Here is a 14,976-nt window from a genome sequence, read left to right as displayed (position 1 = left end):
CCCGCGCAGCCACACAGCGAAGAATGTCATTGGTGCTGCCACGGACATGGCTTAGCATCGAGGCAGCTCTCTTCCTGAGAATGGCATGGAAGCCATCCGTATGAGCAGCCGCGAACATACCTGATGCACTGCAGTACCGTGGCAACCCCAGCAACATCCTAAACGCGTTGTTGTACTGAACGCGCAGGGCGTTGACTGTCTTCTGTGAATAGCTAACCCACAGATTGCACGTATAAAAGGATTGGCAAAATGCCTTAAAAAGTGTCACCTTAACGGGTTCTGTGCAACGTGCGAATCTGCGCGCCAACATATTACTTCTGACAGCCAACGCCCTACGCTCTCTCTCTATATCCTCATTGTCTGTGAGATCCTCGAAAAATCTATAAAAATCCTCGATTAGCCGCACGAAAACAAAATATTCGTCCCTCCTTCATACTCACGATACAATAACAAACTTAGAAACGTAGATACAACTAGTGTAAAGATTTTTTTTTAAGCTCGAACCCATTGACTTACAAATAAATAGACCACGGGTCTAATACAAAAACCACGAAAAAAATGTCCCAAGTCGACCTATTTAAACGTAGTGACATGTAAAGGGATATGAAAAAGCTAAAACGTTGAATTTAAATTGTAATGTCATCGCAGTACTGTCTAAATTTGCTTGCTTCGCTGTCAGTCGAACAAACGAAGACTAAAGCGTGAATGACGCTCTGTATACGATTTTAACGCCCTATAAGTTCGGACACTTTTTAGCGCGGACCCGACGTCCATATAATTGTAAGTCAATGTTCGACCCCCAATGTTTCTGCTCTATATGTAGAATTTGACGGATCCAGAATCTGCCCAATGTAGAATTAAAATAATCCCAAATCTGCTCTATAATAGTACAAAGAAAACATTTTCGGGAAATATTCTTTGAGCTCTTCTGAATAACAGGAAAACGCTAAGCAGACTGGATGACTTCACAAGTGGAAATAAAAGAAATATTAATTTCTCCACAGCCTGCAATAAAATGGAATATAAACATGTTCACTACGGGCTTGGGGTTCACGCGAAAGCACTAAAAAGAGGTTTTATTTACACTTTATTCCTCAAGAGTTTATGACTGACATTGTATTATTCCCGTGGGTTCTGTTGTCGGGAATGCCGCTGCAGTGCATTAAGAAGATTGCCTGTTATTGGGCTCCATCTGAGAGGGTCGTGATGTGTCAACCTGAACCTAAACGCCCTAAACTTAACACTTTATAATACAACGCAATCCCATTCATAGTTTTCAAAATTTGAATAGGTTATGATTTTTAACTGCTGCAATCATTGCAATTTACAATTGCTCTATTCAAAAAATTTTATTATTCTTCAGTACCCCACAACGTGGTTACTTGGCGAGGTGTAAGTCACCTATCTATACAACAAACAAACAATTCGATTTGTTGTACAAATGTACAAAGATTTTACGATATCTACGTATTTGAAATACGGTAATGTTGCGATCATAAAAAAGGGAAACAGCAATTGATTGCGTGCAGTATATTCTCTATCCCTTTTTTAAGTACTTGGGGTCTCGCGTAAGTCTCGTGTCCCCAGCTTATTCAAGAGGCCTTAGGAGCCCTCGGGTTGGGCCCCGTCGTTGATTCTTATACTGGCATCAGAAATAACCGATTGTGTCCCCTCGTGGACACTACATCATATTATATTAAAATAATTACATTCCAGATTGGAGAATTCCTAGTCAATTAACGCCTTACGAATTTGCATTTAAATATTTACTATCAAAACAAGTTAACATTCCCGTCTTGAAGCGATACATAACCTAAAACTGGTGCCTGTTGATGTTAATTGCAGGCAATATTTTTTTATGGACGCCATTACTTTTGTAATCTGACGCCGTAAACAAACCAATTCATAACGACAATGCTAAACTAATGTGAACATTTACAAATGAATTTACCCGGAAAATGTAGCAATATTAAAAGACAATGGCACATTACATTCATTGTCATTAAATCCCTTCCAACTTCTGGCAAAATGTCACCCAGTTACAAGTCACCCTCGATTCAATCCTAGTCGAAACATACCGCATACAGCGTGGCCTTCGCATTTCAGGGACTCTGTAATTTTCGCGTCATTAACTTTACTCACAACCTGACCCCGGAATCAATTAATTGGAACAATCTCGACGCAATCCAGATATTTTCAATTTTCCCGTCCCTTGTGTTACAAATTCTTACCAACCAGAGCCAGACTTGACACTTTGTTGTAATTATTTAAATGCTAAATTAATACTAACTCGGTTTTCGAAGTACATAATTATAGTAGTTGTTGTTTTCACTTGTTTTAACTTCGTGGGTATCATAAACTTTGCTGGAGGCCACGAGTTGTTTCTTCTGAAACTTCCACCGCAATTCTACTTATCACATTAATTAAATTTACGACGAACGTACTACGACGTACAGTACTTACTCCGTATAGATACCTAACCTCTACTTGTAAATAATAATACAACTAAAATATGATTATTTAATTACTCAACTATTTAACACAGAACATATTGTAGGATATTTAAATTCTATAATCATTATGTTACTTTTAGAGCCCTTGGAGACTCTACCCGGAGAGTCTACTCGATTGCCTTCAAACTACTCTGTCGGCGAACTACGAGACGACTAATCAGTATAACTAACGCTCTTCCACACGCGCACGTTTGACGATTGTTTAGTCAGCCGATGCACCTAATACTCCCTGTTTCTCTTCTTGATATTTACCTCCGTTGAAAAACACTGTAAAAAAACATTTCTGGGCAACCTATCACTTCAAAAGCAGCAAGTAGCAAAATTTTTCGTGAGCAATCAAATCAGCTGACTGTTCGCTGGTCTGCAGACTTGACGACTAGGTGGCCCATGGCCATTGGCGTACGAGAAGTGGCGTGAAGGCTGGAGCAGCCATGGATCTCGTGCCGGCGCACCGTCGTTGAGCCAGCGGAAGTGCGTCACCACGTTCTGGCTGCGACACAGATATCTAAAGGGGAGAGGAGGACGTAGCTCCCGAGCTATAAAAAACTGCTTCTTCGACTTGTAGACATGCATTTCGTTACGATTTTCTTTACCATTAGCGAGTGGTAATGCTACTCCACGCCACCACAGGGGTTTCGAGCCGTCCACTTCTCAACCGTTCTCCCACTGGGCTATCACCGCTCACTATAAAAATGTACAACGTGCCTTACTCAAGTGTCATCATAATTTTAAGTAAAAGAGGAACTACTGTCAGAATTTTGCGCCATCACGCCTTTTTCAGAGTATAATTATATAATCGTTTCCGACTTTGAATAATAGCGCTGCCGGAAAAAAGCAAATTCCAGCGTAGACTTGTCAATTGAATATGTCCAATAGCCACCTTAGATGATGGAAGTAATGGCCACGGACCAATAACTCAAGAGGAGTGCTAACCTCCATGCTACATCGTAACTCTGAAAAAGGTCAAAGTTTCGTCTTATATATCTAGATGGCGCTGATCAATGGCCTGGAAGTATTTTAAATTATTATGTAAATGGCCGTGAATATGCTGAAATTATTATCAGAACTTTGACAAATATGCGTGTCAACAGACGGCATTGACTAATTTATAAACTAACGCTTCCTAATACGGGTAGATGGAGCTAATCCTCCATATTTACTTGTGCAATAAGCGCCATCTAGTTGATTTGTTTGTTATTACTAGAAATTAGACTAGCGTTGTCAAATTGCAACTTGTCAATGTAAAACAAATTAGTTACAAAAATAGCTACTTTTTGGTACTCGTCGCGACATCTGGTGTACTAGTAGGTAGTAAGTACCGGGCTACGCTGTCTATATAGCGATTAGCAATCAAGAGTTAGTAATCCATAAAATAGCAAACCAATTAAATCTACCTTTTCGCAAAAATGGAAAACTATATAAATCATAACTTAAAGACTCGATTACAGTGAACCTGGAATAAGGCACGCCTTAATAAAGTCGTCTAACGAAATGAAAAAAAAACAAGAAATATCGTCAAGTAATATTTTATTTCTCCACGCTTATCAACAATTCATTAAAAAACATTGCCTATCATACTCACGAAGCATAGTAATAATTATTTCATCTCTAATCGGCGTCACAATTTAACGGCCTCGCGTATATTAATAGAAAGAAAAATGCATTTTGAGGCAGTGTGGACTTAATTAAAAATAAAGATGCATTTTGGGCAGTGTAACAATTTGTAATCCTTATCAAATAATACAATTAATTTCAGTTACACCGCTCTTTTCTCATTTTGATGCCATTGAATCGGCTAGCAACACAATAGCGTTAAATATATTTCCCTCTCAATCTTACATTATATTGCACGAAAGAGAGGGAAACAATCGAATCACAGATCTTGTAAATACAAAAAAATATAAAAGCGAGCATAAGAGCGGATATAATAAGTGTCGTTTTTTTTGAAAAAGAAAAACACAAGAATTATGACGCATCTTAAGAATTCAATTTAATATAATATACAACAATTGCCGAATAAAACATACCCTATCGTCGTCGGCACAAGGAAGTCATAGCTGACTTTTACGAGTTTAAGAAAACAAGAAATGGGAAATTTACGATGTGGAGGCAATTGGGATAGAAAGGAACAAAGTCATGTGGGTGCTCGCACGAATCGAGCCTAAGGAATCATGGCGCGAAACATTATATACAATAATACAGAACTAATAAAGAAATGTCTTTTGAATGCCATGATGTTAGCTGCTTCTTCTTCGAAAAATTCTTATTCTTCGTAAACTCGCAGGTATGAATTTCATTATTGTTACATTATTTCTTACATTTTAATCAATAACACTATTATAATTTCTTAAAATATTACCAGTTCTTTAGATATTATCGAACTTTTAGTCTAGTGAGGTCATGATTCAATGAGAGCAATAGTTGACACCACTAATTGGAGAGCAGTATTGTGTAAAAACAAAGTGCAAAATGCACCTTGTAGTGGAATAATCAGCACCGATCACCGATTTGGCAGCTACATTGTTTTCTAACTTGTAATCAAATTTGTTGGACATGTGTGGCATTGTACCACAAAGAATCAACAAATACGCAATGTGACAAGCATGATTTAACGAAGAATGTGCTCTCCATTCGGCATGTCAACGAGCCCACATTACCTTATTCTTTTACCATTTACAATTTTATATTAAAAAAATTATTAAAATAACTTTTTCGTTAAATTAAAAATACATAAAATACTTTCTTACCAATATTTTGCATTACACGCATAATGTACATTACGCATATATTTTGCAAGTGACGAAAAATATTTTTAGTAAATAATAGTAGCTAGAGAAAACACAATTGAAGAAGCGTTGCCGTGTCCCAAAGACAACTACAATTATTTATATCAGATACATTTCAGAGAGTTTGCGCAGAAACATTTTAATTTAGTTCCAAACACACCGTTCCTCCTTCAGTCGACTAGAAAGTCTGGAACACTCCATTCTTATGTCTTTAACATTACCGTCAATTCAATATGTACGGTAAAGGAATGCAATACACTTCCGGCATTTATTTCCCGTTAAGGTTAGAGTGAATAGGCATCTTTAAACAAACGCGTACCGTAGTCGGTCAGATCGTCGCTTACCACTAGATGTGATTGTGGCTAAGTAAGAAATACGAAATGTTGAGAGCTAATTAAAACGTTACGGACACCGCCGTGGTCATTCAAGTCGATACAAGTTAAAGTCGACCCTAAACTGGAGACGTTAAGACGCAGTTCTTTAAAATTTCATAGCATGGCGACAGGGAACAATCAACGGTTAGCCTTTTAAGATTTCTCTCTGAAAATTTGAAAAGAAGTATGCTTTCTCAGCTGCTAAATAAATTGAGCACACAAATTATAGGAGCACCCTGTCATTTAATTCAATATCTTACATGGTAAACAAATGATACTAATAAATTAAATATAATCGTAAAAAAATAAGGAAGATAATCATATATTTTTACCATTGCAGCTACGTAACGGTGTCGATTCAGTGACATTAGCAGGACTGCATTTTGACGCCTTTCACTCTCAAAATACGTAATGCCAAAATCTTGTGGCTACAAATTGGGAGTCACAGATGACACCAATAGAAGCTATTTTTTTTTTTGTTCTACAACTTTTAGAAATGTGTAAATCCTGGACGTGGCTCCGGCCCAATGAATTGTAGACTACACCATAATTCATTGGGCCGCCGGTCCTTTTTCTACAGGAGACTAGTGCGAACAATGGACATTACGAGTTTTTTATGCATTTCTAAAAGTCGTAGAACATGATTACGTATCAACTTTAATAATTATAGCGTCGTATCTGCCAGGGCACAATTCCCGGCGTACACGGCATAAGCGAAACAATTGCCTCAACAACAAGTGTCCGTCAGAATGGCTGGTTGGTCTGCGGCGTCTGGTACTGAGTGTAAATTCCATAATTGCTACTTATTTGCCATTATTTAGAAAAGGTAGCAACCTTTTCTAAATAATGGCTACCTGGGATCCATTCTGGGAAAATTGAAAAATAGTAGATCAGTAATTCTGATACCAGGATGGCTGGTTGCCACTTTGCTCAGCATGAAGGGCGCAGATTTTGCAGAAGTATTCTATTACCAATAATTGATATCTATTTGCTAGTTTCACGAATTAAAGTACTAGCTTTATATCTGATAGTACTAAAAACGGTTGCTTTTATAATTTTAATAAGCACTTCTTCATAAAATTTTAAATCTGTTATATTTTTTAACCAAACTTCATGCTGAACAAAGTAGTCACCAGCCAAGCTGACATCAGAATGCAGGCTGGTCAGTTGTTTTCTCAAATTATTTAAGAAAGATAGCAAATACTAGCAAATAGGTAGCTAGCTATCTTGAATATACACTCAGTACCAGACGCCACAGGCAGCCAGCCATTCTGACGCACACAAACTTTTAGCGTAATTTTAGTTGTATCGTTACGATGCCGCTTGTCACGTCATTTGCTCCCCGACAAATACGAGACTAGAACACTTGGAGCACCAGTCAAATAAATATGGAAAGATTTATTAATATTGACTGTTGCATTTACAGTTTAATACTTTGTATAAATATGAATTAATTGTAAAAAACTCTGTGCGTTTACATATAATTACAATAATTATGTACTTCTATGAATTTATTTATTGCTAGTTTTATTAATCCGTTGGACATGACTTACGTTGTAATTATATTTTATGTAACTCAATTAAGTGGTAAATTAGATCGGCTCTTCACAGAACTGAAAGGTCAGAGTCCTGAACGGTCAGAGTCCTGAACGGTCAGAGTCCTGAATGGTCAGAGAAATAGTACTCACATCGAATCTTAAATCGGCACACTAAAAAGCCACGCAAACTACAGATTGCCTCGTCACACATCTTTAGTGACACACTGTGACTTCACGCAGCTGTGATTTCATAAACCATTTTGAAAAGTTTAAATATGAAAAAAGAAATTAAGTTTTTATCATTTAGGACACCGTTTGTTTCTAGGACGCGTGACGGGATAAACGAAAATTCGGATTTCTCATTCGTTAATCCTAGCAAATTACAAATAAAATAAAAAATCTGACAAATCAAAACAGGTTTTCTTTCTGTTGGAGTCGGAATTCAAAACGTATATCAATTAAGTTACATAAACATATATATATTTTTCTCATAAAATTATTGTTGACTTTTTACATAACAAGACAATACCTCCATAGCGAAGGATTTATATTATTATAACAACTGACTTTACTTAAAAATTAGGTAGGTTACGAAACAGAAAGACCATGAAAGCCAAACATTTATATACCTCCTTAGTGCCTACTAACACTTGACACGCCTGTGTCAAGACCGTCAGATAGTTAAACATAATGTATTATAGTACCCCAATGTAAGACAAACAATATGTACGTATATAATATGCCTTAATATAAGCATTTCCAAGTCAACAATCATTCTATAAGTATAACACAATTCGACTATAAGGCCCATCCCACCTTGTGCCGCTGTACCGTTGCGCGGCGATGTGTGGGCCTAACATCTCATGAAAAACGTTTAATTCATACCTTTCTTTAAGAATGAAAAGAATAGGCATAGATACTTTCATGATTTCATGGCATTTTTGCACCCTAACCCCATTAGCCCTATTCTCGACTAAAGAGCGGAGAAGACAGACACGTTAGAACAACACGTGAAAATAACAAAATTCTATTGGCCGATTACCTGTTCTCCGTTTTAGTTAATGAGCGTAGCTCTGAAACCGATTTCGATCGATAATTTGAAAAAACATAGACATAAGTTCCATTTTATTTCGATTTGCATCCAATAGGATTTGTCTGACTCGGTTTAAACATGATTGCTGTGTTTCAATGACTAGTAACAGGTCTACGTTCTTATAATATTGGTGTGCGTCGTAACTCCGTAGCATGTCACAGATGTGTGTCAGGAGTTTGCGTATCACGTGATTGCGTTGCATGTGGTTACGTAACACGTGATTGCGTAGAATGTGGTTGCATAGCATGTGGTAGCGTAACACATGCATGCGTAGCACGTGATTGCGTATTACTTCGCATCAAACGTGACAGGCTAAAATTATGCAAATATGAACCAGGCATTTAGTTTCATTGCCATGGGAAAAGGTCTCAAAGCTTACATTTAAACAATGATATTGAATAAATAAACACATAAATAAAAATAAGTAATTAGTACAAAGATCATTACGAGATCAAAGTCTTTGTACACAAGGTTACATCTCAAATCGTTTATTTTACTGCGCAGAATATATAGTACGAGCCGTGAGACCTGTTTCAGTAACCGAACTTCAATGTTAATGATCTTCCAAGTCATGCCTATATGAAACGAGACTAGAATTGTATTATCAAGCTACTGACTCGCTAGAAATCGGTTTAATTCGGCCTTTGTACACGAGGTTAGGTCTATGGTTTGTTTGGGATACTTTCAGAAAGGCCTATAAATGGAAGGATATTTGATGGGCACCTGACCCTGTACAAAGTTGGCAAAGTAGTCCCAGCCGAGTTGTCTGTAGGCTTCGATGAGGCGTTCCTCGACATCTTTGGATGGACGGTCTTCTTGGAGTTTTTGGAGCAGTTTGATGGCTTTTCCCCACTGCTTGAAGGTGAAGTAGTGCCATACACCGTAGTGGATCGCCTATGGGCATATAACATTAAGGGTCAATTTTGGAATACAGCTAACTTCTTGGTTCTTTTTATATTGGAAAAAGTATTGGTCGCGGTGACGAAAGCGTTCGCAATGGGGGAATTTCATACAAATTCGTAATCTATAACACGATTATTTGCTGAAACACAGGTGTACAGCAATAAACAGTGTAACTCTAGCGGTGAATTGATATGATTGTTGGTGGAGCTGAATGGTATTTGTGAGGACGTTGGATATATTATTTATCACTATTTTATTTATAATTATTATATTGCAGGTATTCTCGCTCTAAGATGTTGGAAACAAATATTGTAAATAATAAATGTATTCAAATGTATATTTACAACGTGCAGCCCCTAGAATTTCTTGGTCATTCTTCTTAAGGAAGTCTGCCTTACGAATGAGCAGCAGAGTTTAATCAATATGACGGTTTCAAGTGTAATTTGCTTACGTATGAAATAAAGATGATTGGACTTCTACTTTATCATTTTAGATTCAGGTTAGGTTAGTCACTCTATCCTCCATGTACATCCTCGAGGTGTGTATGTTTGTCAAGAGGAATCTAACTATGTTCGAACAAACCTGTACTCATACTTACCCAGGTTTTCAAATCGCTTGGCTGGTACTTTTAGTAAAACTACATGTAGTTTTACTATAAGGTGTCCGTGAAATTGTTTAATTTAGTGCTCGACTATGTTAAACAAGTGCCTCAAAGAGAGTTTAAAAATTATATTTATAAAGTACTAGATAATTGTTTTTGCAGTTTAGATGAAATTCTCATTTTCGAATTGATTTAAATCATTACGATTAGAATACCTTAAAATATTGTAAATTAAATTTTGTAGCGTAATTGACTGATTGAGCGCCCGCTGCGTACTTACGAGACCGAGCGTTGTGTACTTTGAGCACCACATTACCGCGTTCGCTCGGAACTAAACTATTTGGACTCCACGGCCTCGGTCGGCCGGCGGTACCTTGGCGTCGCCGAGGTCGCAGAACTTGAGCAGGTCGTCGAGGTTGGCCCGCAGCGCGTCGGCGCGCTCCTTGGCGGGCGCCAGGCGCTGCAGGCGGCTCAGGCAGCTGCCGCGGCGGCTCAGCGCCTCCAGCAGCCAGCCGCGCAACCGCTCGTGCTCCCTGCGGGGGTTCGGGGGTCAGACGTGCCTAAGGGGGGCCCCGCCCCGCCCCGCCCGCACTCACTGCTTGATCTTGCCGGCGTCGCTGCGGGTGTCGTTCTTCATGCCCAGGTACGCCAGCAGCTTCTCCTGGTCGATGCTCTTGATCACCTGCAATCGAAACCCACTTAAACCTCCGGCAGATCCGGCGACGCGAGGACGGCTCGAGTTCGACGTTGTTTAAGTGTGAACCGGCTGAGCGCAACAAAATAAAGAAATAATAAAAATAAACAAATTAATAAATACATAATAATTATTGAAAAAAGATGAGGAAAACGTTACAATTCAATACGTGAGAGTGATAACCTAACACAAACTCAAATTTTATTTTTCCGAAATAACGTATGTTCGAATTTTCATTACACCGAAAACCGAAATATAACAAAACCGTTGTTCTTTCGGGATATGTTGAGTGTTTATCACAAAGAGACAATTAGGTTCAGTTAGGTTACGTTAAGTTAGATTTAAAAGAAAAAACATTTTGCTCTCAAAATGACTTCCGAGGTTATGAAAATTATTTCTGGAAAAATATCACTTCGGACTAATTATAGGTAACCCTTTGTCGTTTAACCATGGCTACGAAAACGATGTCTTTGTAGTTTCAGATTTTACTTAATTTAAATTATATTACTTATTTTCATATATTTCTAATTACTCTCATGTATTAAACTGCATTAAAAATGTTTTCTTCACCTTTAAAATAAATTTATCTGTTTTTATTATTTCTTTTTATTTCATTAACCCCTGTCCTGCAGTTCTAATAACTTCCCCTAGCAGTTTAATAGTGTCTTTGGAATTTACCTTGTCAGCAATGCCGATAAGCTGTTCGCACCACGCGATCGTCACATCGGGCTCTTCTGTGGCGTGAGGCAGCCTGGCGAAACCGTAAGTCAATTTAATATACGTTAGGCCCCAGATGGATTATTCTCCAATTCTTTTTTTACCCTACAATTACTTCGAGAGAAAAAGATCATGAAAGCAAACTAAAATTTACATGAATGTTTTTATGGCGAATAAAACACTTTAAGAATACAGAGCAATCCATTTATAACAATTCACTTTTACTCCCTTTCTTCTCCGAATAATAGGTGTACGTAATTTATAAAAAATAATGCATAGCGTTTGTATAGACTATTTCTTTTATGACACCAAGTGACAGGACGAACAGGTCGTGCGCCGTTAAGCGACACGCCTGCCCATAACAGTAAGTAACAGAAATATTTGTATACATGAAAATAGCATACAAATATAAAATAATTTAGTACTTTAGTGCCATTTAAAGTAATATTGTTCACAAAAATTTAGTGTGTTGCTATGCTATTGCCCTGATAGCCTTATTTACACTCCACTACCTCCACAATTACTATCGTTACAATTATAATACACGCAGTAACGGTGATGACGCAACATTCAATTGTTACATATATAATAATATACCCTTTATTGTTGGATCTAATTATTTCCACCTATTCTATAACTATTTAACAGACTAAAATAAAAACTACACAATATAACATTATTTACTGACAAACTTTCTAATAGCTAGTTTACTTTCAAAGCTTCAATGTGGTATTTAACAGACAAATAAATGTTGAAATGAAGATGTTAAGAAAACAGACATAAGTAAAAAAAAACAAGCTAAGGTCAAGCCATTTGACACTTTGGAGAAGAAAACTACAAACTCTACAAGACGTAAAAAACGTAACTTTATAAACATTTAGATCCATTTTTTTTATAATTTTGGCAATTAACAACACTTTGAGTTAACCAATCAAAAGAAATGGATATTTAACCCAATATCGATACAACAATGATCGGCAGCTCAGTTGACAAAGCAGTAGCCACGTTGAGGCCACAGACACTGGTTCCAATCCAGTCAGATAGAAGGAATTTTTTTGTGTTAGTTCAGTCTTTGTATAAGTAATATAATAACAAACCAGTAGTAGAGTACATTCAATATTCATTCAAATATAAATAAAATATTCCAATATCAATATTTAATTTCTGATAAAAATTAGCATTTGCGACCTTTAGTCTCCAAAGTATCAATTTATTAATAAGTCATCAGCATAAAGCGGGTCCGTGGAGCTTTTTTTATAAACAAGATGACTACCATTAAATTTAACATCGATACGCAGGCTGTTAAGAGTCACCAGAGCATGCGTATCAATATTAATGATCGTCAACATTCTCAAGCACCCATTCCCTCTGAATGCGGCAGACTTTCTAACGGTGCTCGGTTACGGGAAAGGAAATTGGAAAAGGTAAATTGACGTTGCAAGGTTTTTGCCTGCTCGCAGGGCGTTTTACGGGGAGGGTTTCGCCGGACGCCGACATCATAGAGCTACTGATCGCTTTTTGATTATGAGCACTTTCTTGTCTATAACAATCAAAATTTACATTTAGCATATTAAACCTATTTCAAAACTATGCGCATCAAGTTTCGAAATAAGATATTTCCCTTTGCTTCGTATGTAGCTTCGCATGTTGAACTGCTACGCGTCATGCTCAGCTCGCCAGCGCATGCTCAAGAAATAGATGACACACTATACATTTGCTTGACAGTCATGCACTAGACAAAGGTTCCAAAGAATATAATAGTGAATAGTGCTATGCCGCAAAGGCCGAGGTATTGGGAATGTATGAAAGGAATGGTGGGGTGATATGATAACAACAAAAAGATGTCATACTTCTTGGGGTCGCTGGGGGAGTCCATCGCGTTGAGGTAGGCCACGTGCGCGCCCAGGTAGCCGGGGAACTTCTCCAGCAGCTCCTCGTACACCTGCTCCAGCTTGTCGCCCTCTGAGGACACGGGACACGTCGCTTCAGTGCTCTCATTCACTCTCTCTACCGGGGACGGATAGTGACGAAATACAAAGCCACGCGTTGCTCTTTCCTTTGCCTAGGAAACTTGTTTTTGTTGCTTTTATGGCGTGTGAAACTTAAATGGACGTCGCGATCTCACCCAACTTCCCCAACCAGCTAGTGGTGAACTCCTTGACAGCCTCCAGGTAATCCTCGTGCGGCTTGGTCTTCTCCTTGTCCTTGTTGGTGGACGGCCTCTTCGGGGGCTCGCAAACGTAGTAATATAGAGGGTACGTGTCCACTTTACGGCCGAACTCGTCCTTCGCGAACGTCACCGTGCCCGTCAACGCTTGGCCTACGGTGAGGGTTCGGCCCACTCTGAAAATTTGCAATCCCGTAGTGGAATCTGTTATTTGCAGAGCAGTTCTAGCCCAGTGGGAGAAATGTTGCTTCTCAATTAAAGTTCAATGGTAGATAAAGTTGTAATGAAACCTGAATGTCGAAGAAGACTGGTCAGCCCCTACTAGACCAAGGTTGTTGGCTACAGCCTAAACTCTTTCCAAAGAGAAGATTCGTGTCTTTCGGTGGAATGTATAATTGAGCTATGATGAAAATTATTTGTAATGGTGTTAGGGAAAATGCCAGTTTGAATTTCAGAGGTCAATCCTGTCCCTTTAGCTGAATGGATTTGTAAAATATCCGGTCAATTGTATAATAGGCACGTAAATTGCAAAAATATTTTTAATATTTTTATAATTGTAAATTAGGGTATTATAATTTATGTCAAAGAGTAAATACGCCAAAAAATGCAGCCCTAGTAAGCGCAGTTACAAAGCTGAAATATATGGTTGGAAACGTCTTGGATAATCAGTATTCTGCCTGTAGCAGTCGTCGAAGTATGTTTTGTGTTTTTTTTTATGATGCTAAGTGACGGGAAGTCGTGCGCCTGCTGGAAAGCGACACGTCTTACCAGTAAGTATTGCAGTGCCACTCAGAGCTTCAAATCGCAAATATCTGAGGGGCACTCCCGCTGCGCCCGTCACCCTGAGACATAAGTTGACAAGACCCATGTGCCTGGAATTTCATCAGCATCCTTACCCTTTAAAACCAGAACGCAGAAATGCTCCCATTACTGCTTGACGGCAGAAATAGGTAACGTGGCAGTACTTCCCTGGACGTACTCTTCCCCACAGAGCTTAATTTCCTATAAATGTGTACGTGAAAATCGAACAAGAGGGTACGTCCTGGCTCTCATCAGCCAGGAAGACGAATGTACTGGCAAGCTTTGTGCCGGGCGAACGATGCCGTAAGCAAAAAGTGGATGCCTCCCAGGAAAGAAAGAGCCTCACTTGTCGGCCGGCACCGCCGCGAAGTAGACGGGCAGCAGACTCCCGCTGGGCAGCGCCGCGGATCCGAACTTCTTGCCGCCCGTCAGCGCCTGCGCACAATACGGACTTCGACCACATGGACCACGGGACCCCGAGACCGCGAAGCCTCAGCCTCTCGTAGCCGCCGCGCTTCTTACCAACGGGTGGCTGGCGTAGATGTCCACGGTGATGGGCGACGACAGGCGCTGCTGGATGATGACCGGCAGCTCCTGCAGCTTCTCCAGGAGAGATTTGTTGTCGTGCCGTACGTTCAGACGGAGCGTGTAGTCGCCCTTTTCCAGCTTCACTGAATACTGACAAAGTTTAACAGGTTTTATTTTGAACTACTCGAACAAAATTTACAAATTTAGTTCCTAACTATTGAACGGAAAAATGCTCAGCTATGTTTCAAACAAACTAGTGTC

At 38.9% G+C, this 14,976-nt stretch overlaps 1 protein-coding gene across 2 annotated transcripts in view; it reads right to left on the bottom strand.

Moving 5' to 3' along the window:
• Positions 1-6,865: 6,865 nt before the first annotated feature.
• Positions 6,866-14,976, bottom strand: part of LOC113228721 (tripeptidyl-peptidase 2) — a 27,368-nt gene continuing 19,257 nt past the window's right edge. Inside the window, exons 18-25 of one of the 2 annotated variants that reach the window (XM_026462080.1) lie at positions 14,710-14,865; positions 14,534-14,622; positions 13,345-13,562; positions 13,070-13,181; positions 11,181-11,253; positions 10,405-10,490; positions 10,182-10,341; positions 6,866-9,198 (exon numbers count right to left, since the gene is read on the bottom strand). In XM_026462080.1, coding sequence (XP_026317865.1) covers positions 8,989-9,198; positions 10,182-10,341; positions 10,405-10,490; positions 11,181-11,253; positions 13,070-13,181; positions 13,345-13,562; positions 14,534-14,622; positions 14,710-14,865 — 1,104 coding nt within the window. In that variant the 3' untranslated portion in view covers positions 6,866-8,988. Of the gene's footprint in view, positions 9,199-10,181; positions 10,342-10,404; positions 10,491-11,180; positions 11,254-12,369; positions 12,760-13,069; positions 13,182-13,344; positions 13,563-14,533; positions 14,623-14,709; positions 14,866-14,976 lie in introns of those variants that run through there. The other variant, XM_026462081.1, reaches the window with a different exon arrangement.

This window comes from Hyposmocoma kahamanoa, unplaced genomic scaffold (assembly GCF_003589595.1).
Source record: "Hyposmocoma kahamanoa isolate Upper Pololo Valley unplaced genomic scaffold, ASM358959v1 239, whole genome shotgun sequence".
Classification (NCBI taxonomy): domain Eukaryota; kingdom Metazoa; phylum Arthropoda; class Insecta; order Lepidoptera; family Cosmopterigidae; genus Hyposmocoma; species Hyposmocoma kahamanoa.
Note: the sequence above shows the minus strand (reverse complement) of the source record. Positions and strands in the feature narration are given on the sequence as shown.